Source organism: Callorhinchus milii, unplaced genomic scaffold, assembly GCF_018977255.1.
Source record: "Callorhinchus milii isolate IMCB2004 unplaced genomic scaffold, IMCB_Cmil_1.0 Scaffold5, whole genome shotgun sequence".
Classification (NCBI taxonomy): Eukaryota; Metazoa; Chordata; class Chondrichthyes; order Chimaeriformes; family Callorhinchidae; genus Callorhinchus; species Callorhinchus milii.
In genome coordinates this window covers 23,014,124-23,027,500 of record NW_024704746.1, presented here as the reverse complement: position 1 = coordinate 23,027,500, position 13,377 = coordinate 23,014,124, and the positions used below count along the sequence as shown (strand labels likewise).

At 41.4% G+C, this 13,377-nt stretch overlaps 1 protein-coding gene across 3 annotated transcripts; it reads left to right on the top strand.

Annotated features, from left to right (window-relative positions):
• Positions 1–64: 64 nt before the first annotated feature.
• On the top strand, positions 65–10,910 carry zte38 (zebrafish testis-expressed 38). Of its 3 annotated transcripts, none has more exons than XM_042335961.1 (15): positions 65–90; positions 1,609–1,694; positions 2,390–2,534; positions 3,218–3,281; positions 3,499–3,535; positions 3,836–3,856; positions 5,842–5,868; positions 6,202–6,269; positions 6,767–6,918; positions 7,143–7,378; positions 7,952–8,000; positions 8,623–8,663; positions 9,120–9,200; positions 9,940–10,059; positions 10,609–10,910. In XM_042335961.1, the coding sequence occupies exons 2-15, from the start codon at positions 1,647–1,649 to the stop codon at positions 10,744–10,746; spliced, it is 1,227 nt and encodes a 408-aa protein (XP_042191895.1). In that variant the 5' UTR covers positions 65–90; positions 1,609–1,646; the 3' UTR covers positions 10,747–10,910. The 3 variants fall into 3 exon arrangements, with proteins under 3 accessions (XP_042191895.1, XP_042191896.1, XP_007898096.2); XM_007899905.2 differs by lacking the exon at positions 65–90 and adding an exon at positions 769–1,050; XM_042335962.1 differs by lacking the exon at positions 10,609–10,910 and having other exon boundaries at positions 9,925–10,007.
• Positions 10,911–13,377: the final 2,467 nt, after the last annotated feature.

The window sequence follows — 13,377 nt, the reverse complement described above, 5'->3', positions numbered from 1 at the left end:
AGGGTGGGGGCGAAGGCGCGTGCGGGGGAGGGCGTGAGGGAGGGAGGGAGAGAGAGAGAGAGAGAGAGGAGCAGCTCAGGGCGACGACAGGTCAGAGGAGCCGCGTCGCTGTACTGTGCGGTTGATAAGGCGGCAGTGACGGTCCCGGCGCTCGGACTCGTCGCGTCTTCGAGGCGCCTCGAAGCGCTTCGCGGGACAGCGCTGGAAAGGGGGGGGTGGGCTGGTGGGGAGGCGAGACGCGTCAACCGATGGCGCAGCAGTGCCTCCCCATTCCCCCCCTCACCCTCACCTCCCCCCCACCCCACACACACACACACACACACAGTCGTGGGCTGAGTGACCAAATTATTATTATTATCAAATATATGTATTTGAGAGGAAGGGAAGAGGACGGAGGAGGGGATGGGTGGGGGGGGGGGTTGGGAGGGGATGGGTGGGGGGGGTTGGGTGGTGGGGGGGGTTTGGGTGGGGGGGGTGTTGGGAGGTGTGGGGGGGGTTGGGAGGTGGGGGTGGTTGGGAGGAGATGGGGTGGGGGGGGGGTTGGGAGGTGTGGGTGGTTTACAAGTACAAGTTATAATAATCGTTAACGGGAAGTGTAGTGACCGTGCGTTTGGCCATGAAGTGAAATGGCCAATGTTATTTGGGGGAATGTCGGCCGGATTGAATCTTAACGATTCTCCCCCCTTCCCCCCCACCCCCCCCCCCCCCGCCCAAGCCCCTGGTCACGAGTCGCGAAAGGTTTGTACCAGGATCCGGGGTCGGACCAACCCCACGTACGTGCCTCGATAAACCGAAAGCGCATTTCGTTTGCAGAGCCGATCGGTCGTGTTCCGGCAGCCGAACACCGAACTCACTCCATTACGGACGAGACGCAAAGTACTGGCAGGTGCCGGAAATCTGTAAAACAGGAACGTCGCGTCCGTGGGGCAAAGGGTCGTGGACCCGAAACCTTGACCCACTTTCCCTTCTCCGCAGCTGCTGTCTGACCCGCTGGAGGCGTTCCCGGCCGCTTCTGTTTGTGTTCCGCGTTAATCCCCATTGTTTCACTCGGTGCGTGTCTTGTAATTCGCCTGTGTCAAACCCCTCCGCCGCTGTTTCATTCCGGGGAAAAAAAAACATTGTGGGTGTTGTTTACCTACTGACCTTACCCGCCCGTACCCTCCGTTCCTCCGGTCTGCTCCATGTCCCCCGCCCCAACCGCCCGACCATCGGTGGCCTTCAGCCTCTCAGCCCCGAGGCTCTGGAACTCCATCCCCAGTGCCTTCGCCGCTTCCTCCCTTTCCTCCTTCAGAGCCGTCTCAAGACCTTTCTCTTTGACCTTCAGCCTTCAGCTCCGCTCTCGACTCTCTACCCCCTCCGCGCTCCGTCCCTTCCCTCCCCTCAGAGGCCCTAACCATCTCCCCCCTCCTCGCTCCCTCCCTTCCCTCCCCTCCCCCTGACCATTTCCCCCCAATGCTCGGGTCCCGACCCAACTGTCCAGCGCCTTGGGACGTCCTCCCGACGTGAAAGTCGCTCTATAAATGAATTGTTGTTGTTGTTGTTTATCGATGTACGTTCAATTGTCGATCCAGAAGTGGACGTATTTTAAACGCTATTTTGTGCCTATAGGACGACAACCTGACAACAGGAAAAAGAAATCAGTTTCAATGGCAACATCACAGCAAATGCGGATTGCCGCTAAACAAATATCTGGGGTAATATTTTCATGCTTTTGTCATCTAGTAAACTGCTGTAAGAATTTATTTTAACTCGAGTACTATATAATGCTATCCAGTATCTCCCTTGAATATAACTTAATGTAACTAGATTGCAGGCAAAATAAATTAAACGTTGCTTTTAAATGTAAATTATTGATGTCCTTTGTTAAAAATAAACTAAAAGTTGTTCCCCTACATGAAAACATGTTTAAAATTTGAACTAGGCCCATATTACCAAAACCAGCACTGAAATGCTGGGATTTATACCTTTGCAATTTCAAAGGCTTTGCCAGCCTGGGGATACAACTGGCTTTACGCACAATCACTAGAATGAAGTTGGCAGGGGGATGGGGAGTGTTCGCTGGTGACAGTCATTAAGTGGGACATTTACAGGAGTGGAATGTCCCAAGGTGTGATAACTATCACCATTGGTAATCATCAGATCATACACTATAGTTTGAACCCTGTACATCATCTATTAACAACCCTGTACATCTTTTTTCAAAATAGTGACATACTTCAATTGCTTATTTTAGTACTTGATTATTTATTTTAAAGTTAATTAGACAATGAGGAGTACCTAGTTTATTCTACTTGTAAATAATCGCTTTGTGATTATTTTTAACTATCATAATAGTTTGATATTGTTTATTCTATTTATAACCTGATTTTATTTCTTTTTGTACCTCTAGTGGAACGCAATATTTCCCAATGAAGTAGTAACAAGACACCAGTCCCTTATTTTCATTAAGAGAATGATGGCCGTAGGTGTGTCCTGTATTACTTATCTGCGTGGGATATTTCCAGAAGACGCTTATAAATCACGATACTTAGATGGTAAACTTTGTTACGTAATATTACGTTCACTTGTTTCTGAGCAAAGAGAAATATTAAAGAGTAGGGAATTTGGATTAGACTAGTTAATTCCAATGGAGTTAGCATGGACTAAAAAGACCCTTCGGTCCATATAATCTCGTATGTCTACAATATTAACTTCTGAGATGCTCAATGGACCAAATGAATGTCTATTGTGGAGTCCTGTATGCTCAGTGGTTAGAGAACTCGCCTCCCAAGCAAGAGACCTGGGTTTGATTCCCGGCAGGGCGAAATCTTGGGCAGGTTTCCTTACTTCACACTCCTGATAATAATTCCTCAAGAACAAAAAACAATAATAATTTGGTCACTCAATCCACGACTGTGGACACTGCTGTACGCAATCGGAAGCCGCTTTTCACCCGCAAAAATAGTTGATTCACTTTACAGTATATTCTGTGAAGCGCTTTGAGACGTCTAGAAGACGTGAAAAGTGCTGTATCCAATGCAAGGATTATTATTATGTATTTTTTAACTCTGAGACACATAGAAACAAAAATATAATTGTTTTGACAGCAGATTTACTTGCCCGAAATATTGACAAAGGTGACTAAAGCGTAATTTATGCACTTTATAGGACAATACATCAGAAATACCTTTTGAAAATTGTAAAAATATAAACAATAATAAAAGTAATCTTCATTCAGGCATGTGTGTAAAGATTTTACGTGAAGACAGTCGTTTTCCTGGAGCATCCAAAGTAGTAAAATGGTAAGTATCCTAAATCTAGATTTCATTTTTGCAGAGCTTGATATGCCTTTACAAAACCTTATCTTTTGTGTTATGTTATAATGTGAAAAAGACCTCAAACTTGATAGTGTTTCTAATTTGCATCCTTGTTATATAAATACGAAGTCCATAAGCAGTCTTGGATGGGTTTGTGGCACTGCATTATCTTAAAATTCTCACCAATTATTCCTTCTTGTAGGTTATTGGGATGCTTTGATGCTTTGGATAAAAAATATGTAAGTCCATTTTCCATTGAATAAAATATTATTGTTTGATATTTCATTTTACAGATTCAGAACACTTACCAATTTATGTATTTTAGAGCTTTTGATTATCTGGATATTCCCAAATTTTTCTGTATCATAGTTTCAAAGGGACTCAACAAAAATATATTTATCTTTTATGCAATTTTCAATTATAAAAAATATTTTACTCAATGTTTCACATTGACATATACATAATATATCGAAGTGTTATTTAGATTTATTATTAATAAAGCCAAGTTTTAATTGTTTTATGTTTCTCTTTATTGATAGCTGCGATCAATTATTCTGGGAGTAAGTATATTTGAAAACCATGCATTCTCTTTTATAGCTAAGATTCTAAAGCTACAAAATCTAATCAATTTTTTACTTTTCAAGGTGTCAAAGTGAAGAAATATTTCATATAGTAATGATGCGCTGTCCTTTGAGTATTTGAATAGAAGGGGAGAAATAATACGATTTTGCAGTTAAGTTGAGGTGAATGGATTTCGAATGTAGGGTTTTCTTATTATCCCATTTCATGCTTTTAGAATTTTGGAGTGTTAAAAGCAATAATAATAATATTTACATTTTCAATAGCGCTGTTTACGTTAGGAGGATACCCCAAAGCACTTTTCATGATATACTGTAAAGTGCAGTGAATGTGTGTTTTGGAACAAATGTAGCAGCCAGCTTTTCACACAGCAATGTCCTTCAAGCAGCCATGAAGTAAATGACCAATTTTATTTAGAGGATTGTTGTCCGGGTCAAAGGGAGAAGTTCCCTTCTCTTTTCAAATAGTGTTATGGGATCTTTAACATCTGATGAACAGGTAGACATCGGTTTAATGACTCATCCAAAGGATAGGACCTCCGACAATACATTACATCCCTAACACTGGATTGGAGTGTTAGCCTACATTATTTCAAGACCCAACATGGGACTTGAACCCACAACCTTCTGACTCAGAGGTAAGAGTACTACCAACTGAGCCATGCTGATGCAAGATATTTGCAACAAGAACATATCTGAAATAATAAATATGGAGTCCTGTAGCTTAGCGGTTAGAGCACTTGCCTCGCAAGCAAGAGGACCTAGGTTTGATTCTCAACCGAGGCAAAATGTTGGACAACAACAACAAAATTACATTTGTATAGCGCCTTTCACATCGGGAGGATGCCTCAAGGTGCTGGACAATCAGTGTTTCGGACTCGAGCTGGGGATCGGGGAAGGTGGAGGGCGGGGGGGAAGGAGGATGATCAAAGGCATGGTGGAAGAGGAGTTTCTTGAGATGGGTCTTGAAGGAGGCAAGGGAGGGGGCGAGGCGGAAGGACTGCGGGATGGAGTTCCAGAGGGTAGGAGTGGAAGGTTGGTAGGGGGTTGAGGAGGTCGCAGAAGTAGTGGGGGAGCAAGGCCTTGGAGGGCTTTGAAGGTGAGGACCAGGATCTTGAACTATATCCTCTGTGTGATGGGAAGCCAATGGAGTCGAGCGAGAATGGGGGTGATAGGGTCGCGGAGACTGGTGCGGGAGAGGACATGGGCTGCAAAGTTCTGGATCTGCAGCCTAAGGAGGGAGGAGTTGGGGAGGCCAAGTTATAGTTGGATGTGGGGTAGAAAGGATAGTTAAGGGTCAAACAAGACGCCAAGGTTCTGGAGTGGCTCGGTGAGGTGAAGTGTGCACTCTTGGATGGTAATGCTGTCAGCGCCTGAGGTGTGGAGGTGCTGACGGAAGCCAATCAGGAGAGCCTCGGTTTTATTGACGTTCAACTGTAGAAAGTTGGCTCTCATCCAGGATTTGATGTGTGACCGGGGGTAATAATCTCTTCACAAAAATATAATAGTTTGATCACTCAATCCACGACTGTTTGTGGGACACTGCTGTGCGCAATTGGCTGCCCTGTTAAGCCAACAAAATATACAGTCAATTCACTTTACAGTATATTCTGTGAAACGCTTTGAGACATCTCAGAAGCATGATAACGCGCTAAATCAAATGCAAGGATTATTTTAATTATTATATGTTAACTACAGACATGTTTAATGGACAAATTGTTATGAGCAGGATTGAAGGTAATAGGTCTGTAGAACTGTAGAAGATATTGTACAAGTTTTCGTTTGATTGTATTCAGTTTCCTCCTTATTGAAGTTTTCCCAATTTTACTTGTGTCCTTAGGAGGATTATATTTGGGAGTCTGGTAATCCAGTTTGTCCAATTGATGCTACTGTGATGCTTCATGTACATATTCTACCATAAACTTATATTAAAATGTAAACTGTATTTTGCATCTTTTGATGTTTAGGTTCATAAAGATCCTGAAGACCCAAATGTGAGTACTTCTAATTTGAAAATGTTTAGACATTCTTGTAATTGCTGATTCAATATTTAAATAGGGTTCTGCAATTAAGGAATTAAGTGGGGCCTCCTTCAACAATCAGAATTATGTCACGGAGGAAATCTACCCTGAAAGTGTGGAGGGAGTTGCCAAGAGTTAATGTGACCTACTTAATAATATTATTATTATTATTAAAAGCAGTATAATCTACTTCCAGATTCTTTTATTAAGGAATTGAGTTTGAAAATGCCATGTTTTAAATCCCAATTTTGTGAATAAAAAGTGAATGCTAATTGTAACTAGATTTGATTCTATACCCATTTGCAGAGCATGATTGAATCTTACCAGTTTAAATTTAAGTACACCACGGATGGACCAAAATTGGATATCTTAAGGTAAAATATTGATTTATTTCTAGTAAGGCTCTTGCTTTACTTTTCGTGTTTATGATGTTTTCTGAACTCCTTAATACGATTGCAGCCAATTGCACAAAGCGTTGTCCCACACATTGTTTTGGATTGAGTGACCACATTATTATTACTATTAGTTATTTTTGGGGGAGATTATTACCCCTGGAAAAGTGATCCAGCAATCGACTAACATGTTGCCACTGGTTGCCAGCGCTGCATTATAGGCTCAAAACTGCTAATGCTGGTGAATTTATCGACCAGCAATTTGATGTCTTAAAATTGCCCTTCAGCAAGATTATGAAAGAGAAAAGGAAATGGTAAAAAATTATCATAGAAGTGATTTTAAGTTTTTTTTTCAAATTAGACGGTCTATGAAATGATAAACAATAATGGTTTACCCATTAGCAATATTCTGTATGCAGATAACTCTTACATATTTCTCTTGAAATAATTCCTGGGCACAATGTGTTTATAATTTATAGCATAAGTAAGAATATTGAAACAGACATGACTACACAAGACACCAAGAAGGCTTCCATTCTGCTCATCCGTAAACTGTTTGTCCTGATGCAGAGCCTCGAAACACTTCCCAGTGATGTGTCTCTGACAATGAAGCTTTTCTATTACGATGAGGGTAAATGATCTATTATGTGATTCTGCCACCTATACTCTTTAAAATCTAGTTCTGCCTATCTCTTGTAACTTGGGAGTTATCTCTGGCATGTTTCCAGACTTATTCTTTTCTCTTTAACGGCGAGAGCCCTTGAATTGAGGTTCATAATCACATTTTGCTCATATTATTCAAGGCAGCTTTTGAAGCATTATGCTTGTCCCCATTTGTTTCTTCTATGTTAACAGTGACACCTCCTGATTACCAGCCCCCAGGGTTTAAGGCTGGTGAGTGTGACTCTATGTGGTTTGAGGGGACCCCTGCACACTTTAAAATTGGTGATGTACCAACTCCTTATTATAAGATGAAGGTACGAATCACAACACAGAAGGAAGCAACAGAACAACTGGAGAAAGAAAATTTTCTGACTGAGGAATTTACATCTTCACAGCAAGAAGTGAGGCAAGACAAATCCATCTTAAGTGTGAGTCATACCTGAATATTGTATTTAAAATATCTGTAACCAGATGTGATAAGGTTGATTGTAGAGCAAAAGCTGAGATCAGCTAAATCACTGCAGATTGTTTGTCAAACTTTAGTATTACACTGAATAAAACTGAATAATAAGGGATTATAGATTATATTTCAATATTATTTGCTCCAGCTAGGGCTACAGTAAGAAGTATCTGTAACAAAGACTGATATTTCACAAAATTTACCCTTATAGTTGTTAAGAACACAAATAGCTTTGCACATTTAAGGAATGCCAAGGAACAAGCCCAGCATCATCTAGTGGTGAAGTACATACAATATATGCCGTCTGAGCAGACCAAATTAACAACACAATACAATTCACATTGATATAGCACTTCCACATCAGGAGGATGTCTCAAAGAGCTTAACACTGCTGGCATGAGCTGGGGTGGGAGCTGAAAGGCGTGGGGTGTGGAAAGCTGACCAAAAGCACAGTCAAAAAGGTACTCTTTGAGACAGACCTTGAAACAGGTAAGGAGGGAGTGACAGGGTTGTCATTATGCCTTAACTTTTTTTGTTTCAGGACAATAATATTGTGAAGGAAGGTGATCTAGTCTCCCCAAATAATACAGGTAGTAACATTTCTCTTGATATTACAACAACAACAAGATTTCATTACCGGGGGAAGTGGTCAGGGTGAGGGGAGGGAAGGGAGGGAGCGAGGAGGGGGTAGAGAGTCGAGAGGGGAGCCGAAGGCTCGGTCAAAGAGAAAGGTCTTGAGACCGGCCTTGAAGGAGGAAAGGGAATATTACTGAATTGATTTAAAACATTTAAAAGTTCAAGAATTAGTTTTAGTTTTACAAATGTTTAATAAATTGCAGCCCATTTTTAATGTGTCTTTCACATACAACAGAACGTTACGCATCCGACTATCTCTGGGCTGCTATGGGACACAGTTGAATAAATGAACTTATGCGATTTAGTGCAGAGAAAAACAGTATGACATTTTGATTCAAAAACTAACTTTGGGAGTAGAACAGTGGCCAATACCATTAACATAGTTGTGGATTTTCATATAGAAATTTTAAAATTGGTAAAAACTTGGGATTGTTGTTGAGGTTGATACACACATCCTACCTTACAACCATATAAAACAGGACAAATTTGTAGAGCAGGACCTCTTTTCTATACTGCAACTTTTTATCACTTGAATGAACAATGGGTAACCTTTTAACATTTTTAATATTTTGACAGACCCGAGAAAAAAACAAATGTTCAGTGCTTCAGAGAAAAAGGTAACAATTTCTTTGCGATTTGTAAAGATGTTGATTGATCATAAAGTTCCTGAAGGTAATAAGGATCAGAAGAGTAAAGATTCTGTTACACACTGTACAAATATAGTTTAATGATTTTAATGATGAGATGTTTTACACTCACATTAGATAAGGAGTAGAGAATATGTTCAACGGCAATGTTTCCATTTCTAGACTTTGTCAAGTCTGAACGTGATGATGGTCAAATAGTGCCTTGGGACATCCTCCCGACATGAAAGGCACTATGCAAATATAATTTGTTGTCAATTAGCACAAAACTATTATCCCCTCCACTATTCTCCCAACAAAGATATTGTATATCCACATGTTGCAACATTCCATTCGTGTTCCCAAGGTATTTGAATCAATATTTATCATAGACCGATGACAACATTACCAATTAGTGTTTTAATGTATATGGGATGCCCTTTCTCTCAGATTGAGCAGCTGGTAGCAAACACAGCAGAACTGGATGTGTCAGGCACAAGAACAAGACGTAGGAAAGTGGCAACCAATAGTGTGAGTATTTATTTGGTAGTCTGTTGTCCTCTTCTTTCTTTCCTAATGTAATTTGCCTCCAACTATTACAACAAATTATACTTGTCCCATGGGTTTTTGGACCCGACCTGGGAGTTGAAGTCAGGAGGGCAAGGGAGTTGGGGGTGGGAGGGTGGCAGAAGGCACGCTCGAAAAGGATGGTCTTGAAAGAGGCAAGAGAGGGAGTGAGGCAGAGGGATTGTGGGGTAGAGTTCCAGAGTGCAGGGGCAGAAATGCTGGATGCCCAACCGCCAATGGTGGGGCAGGAAATGCAGAGAACCTGAAGCAAACCAGTGTCCACCAGTCGGAGGGAGCGGCCAGGCTGATATGCTGTTAGTGGGTCGGAGAGGTAAGTGGGAGCAAGACTATGGAGGGCTTTGAGGGTGAGAACGAGGGTTTTGTACTCGATTCTCTGAGTGATGGGGAGCCAGTGAAGCCAAGCAAGAATGGGAGTGATTGGTTTGCGGAGCCTGGTGCGGGAAAGGACACGAGCTGCAGAATTCTGAGTAATCTGCAGCTGGTGCAGGGAAGAGTTGAGAATTTGACCGAGCAGGCAGTTGGCGTAGACGAGTCAGGAGATGATGAAAACATGGCTCAGGGTCACGGTGGCCTACGGTGAAATATTAAAGGTAAAGTATTAAATCGTAACGGTTTCATTTGATATATGGCCTCACGTCAAAGAGTTTAACACAATCTAAAATTACAGGTCTTTTACTGTTAGGTGCGTAAGGGTACGTCCCCCCAGACTGATGAAGAGAAATATCCGGAATATGAGAAGTACAGCATAGCGGAGGTTGTAAAAGCTTCTCGAGCCAAAAAGACAATTTCTCAAGTCAATCGTGTAAGTAAGCATTAGCAATGATTCTGTTTATTGCAGTTTTATTTAAGGATTTTTTTTAATGTATAATAATGCAAAGTGAACTATGGATATGAGTTACAGAGAGATCTTCTCTCACTGCCTCCCTCCAATGAAGTCTCGCTGGGTGGTTCTCTCTGGCAGCACAGCTAAGATCCAGGCTGGCCCACCTTCAGCCACTCTGCCCCCACCCTCTGGAACTCCATCTCGCAGTCCCTCCTCCTCGCCCCCTCCCTTGGCTCCTTCAAGACCCGTCTCAAGACCCTCCTCTTTCACCGTACCTTTGGTCACCCTCCTTCCCCTCCTGCTCTCCACCCTCCCCGATCCCGACCCCCAGCTCAAGTCCAAAACACTGATTGTCCCTTGGGAAGTCCCCGTTGCTGTAATGCCATGTATTATATCGTATAAATTATATTGTAGTTATCATATTTTAAGTTCATCAAAGTAATTGAAAACTTGTCATAATGATAGTGTAACAAGTCCGACAGAGGAGACAATCCTATACTTATACTCCCTCTTGTTTCTCTAAAACAGCCAGCAAGTGATTCCTTTGTGAATCAAGAGAAGACTACAAAAAGGAGAAAGAAATNAAAAAATATTCTTACAAGTATTCTGATATTGGACAATAACTTATTGTTATTTATGAAAATGTTATGGTTATTCTTTTATTAATGGATTTAAAATGTCTGCCCATTAAATACTATGTTGTTATTCTTGTTTCAAATGTTGGTAGTTTGGTTATACCTGTAAACATGTATGAGATACATCGGGGGAAATTTATGTAAAATAAAATACTGCAGTGCACGTGAAATGTCACATGTCGTTGTCACAAAACATTTGTCACATGATTCTTTTTCAGTTTTTTAAATATAGATTTGGGTACTTTTCTGTGCTAAATATGCTTATGTGTTTTTCCGGCTTGGGAAGCTTACACGAATCAGCTAGAAATAACAATATGAAAGGGCCACCGTTTAAAAACATTGATTTGACTCTCCGTCAAATCAACAACAACAATCTATATTTATACAATACAAAATTACATTGGTAAAGCGCCTTTCACGTCAGGAGACATCCCAGGCGCTGAACAGTCAGGGAGTAGGACCTGAGCAGAGGTGGGGGGTGCTGGTTGGGATCAGGGAGGGTAGGAGGGTGGCCGAAAGCACGGTCGAAGAGGGGTGTCTTGAGGCGTGCTTTGAAGGAGGAAATGGAGGGAGCAAGGCGAAAGGAATGTGGGATGGAGTTCCAGAGGGTGGGGGCAGAGAGGCTGAAATTATATTCTCATGAATATGAAGTCATTACGTGTGTGGACATAATAATAATAATAATGCTTGCATTTGGTAGAGTGCCTTATCACATCAAAACGACCTCTCAAAACATTTAAAGGATTTACTGTGAAATGGAGTGACTATTTGTAGGCAAACTCAGCAGCACAATTGCGCACAGCAACATCCCACAAATAGCAAGTAGCCATGAAGTGAGTGACCAATTTGACTTAGGGGATAATTGATCAGGGCACTAGGAGAAACTCTTCTCTTTTTTGAATAGTGGTATGGGATCTTTAACATTACCTGAACAGGCAGACGGACTTCAGTTTAATGTCTCCTCCGAAGGACGACACCTCTGGCAAAGCACCTCTGACCCACTCAGCACTGCATTGGGGCACCAGCTTAGATTAAGTTCTGACCTGGGGCTTGAACCTTCTGAGTTGGGGGCTACCAACTGAGCCAAGCTGCAAGGAATTATAAGCGTTAGTGTATATTACAGAAATTAATTTGCAATACTTAGAGAAATAGTGCATTTTAGCTAGAAAAATATACGTTTGGTTTTTTTTAAGCAATATTTAACTAAATTTATCATTTATTTTAATCAGCACGAACAAGGTTGACTCATTGTATGGCTGCCAAGAAATGAAGGGGATTTCCAGTGAATTAATAAATCCTCGGGACTTTCCACGTTGAAACGCCCCTGACTGGTTTCCTCTTCCTCTTTGGAATTTCCCAAACCACAGCAACGAACAAACTATCACGAAACTGAAAACAACCGTAAATATTAACACCCACTAAAGAGCATATATAAGACTTAGTGCAGTTGCAGATTACAATGCAAGTCTTTACTGGAGAGTTACAAGAACCTCTTAAATGTTTGTGAAAATGTCTCGTCCCCAGCAGGTTCCCAATGTAATGAGAAGATTTGTTTTCATTTGTAGCTGTAACTAAAATGTGTCTTTGTCTTTCAGGTGTGCGTGAAACATTCAAGAGTATTCCAGATGCCAAGATCGTGACCCTAGTGGTTCATCATTCCTTAATCAGAAACAGTGTTTGACAAGAGTTTTCACAGTGTTTTCAGATATATCGAAATGCAATTTTTATGGGTATGATATTTGTTCTTCTCTTCCCCGTCCTCTCTTTAGGTCTTTCAACTCGGTGTGCATGATCTTCAATTGAATAATAGTAATAATAATCCTTGCATTTGATCTAGCACCTTATCACGTCTTTGAGACATCTCAAAGCACTTCACAGACTATGCTCTAAAGTGAATTGACTATATTTTGTTCAGCAAATTACCTGCTGTAGAGCCTCTGCTACTCTATAGCCAGTTATTGGTTTCAAGAACAAATTAAGATAGATTTTTGCTAGAAAATAAAATCTCGGGATACCAGTACAGGTGTATAGTTTGGGACACGACAGATCAAGTGACTACCAGGATGGTGGAAGGTGAACTAGATGGGTGAACCTTGGTCTTCCTTCGCTTGGCAAATTCTTATGTTCTTACTTATAAAAAATGCCGAAGAGACACATCCTCTCTCCAGATTCTCTCCATTCCTATGAGAGAATTCCTGGACATGGGGCTTTCCTGCAATAGTTCCCAGGACATTGGGAACTTGTACTGTGAGATGGTGTTCCAGCATGCTGGTTTACTTCGCTCCCCATCATACCTCGATTAGAAATGCTTGATGATATTTTGGCTGCAAAAGTAAAAATTTAGAAATTGTTTTTATCATTTTATTGATAGCCAACTGTGAATTTAGAGATCTCCGTTATTCTATATGTGTGTATAATCTTGTTGGTTGGAGGAGGTATGGTATCAACTGGGTCTGACCTTTAAGATATAAGAAGAGAAGACAACGTTCAAACCGCATAAAGAATTTTTTTTTTTACTTCAGTTTAAATTTTACAGGTAGTGTTTACGAAACTCCTCTGCGGGTATAATGCAATTTACGTTTATGAAGTATCTTTCACGTAAGGAGGACATCTCAAAGCCTTTCACAGCGTCCCTTGAAAGAGGGGAGAGGCGGAAGGAAGG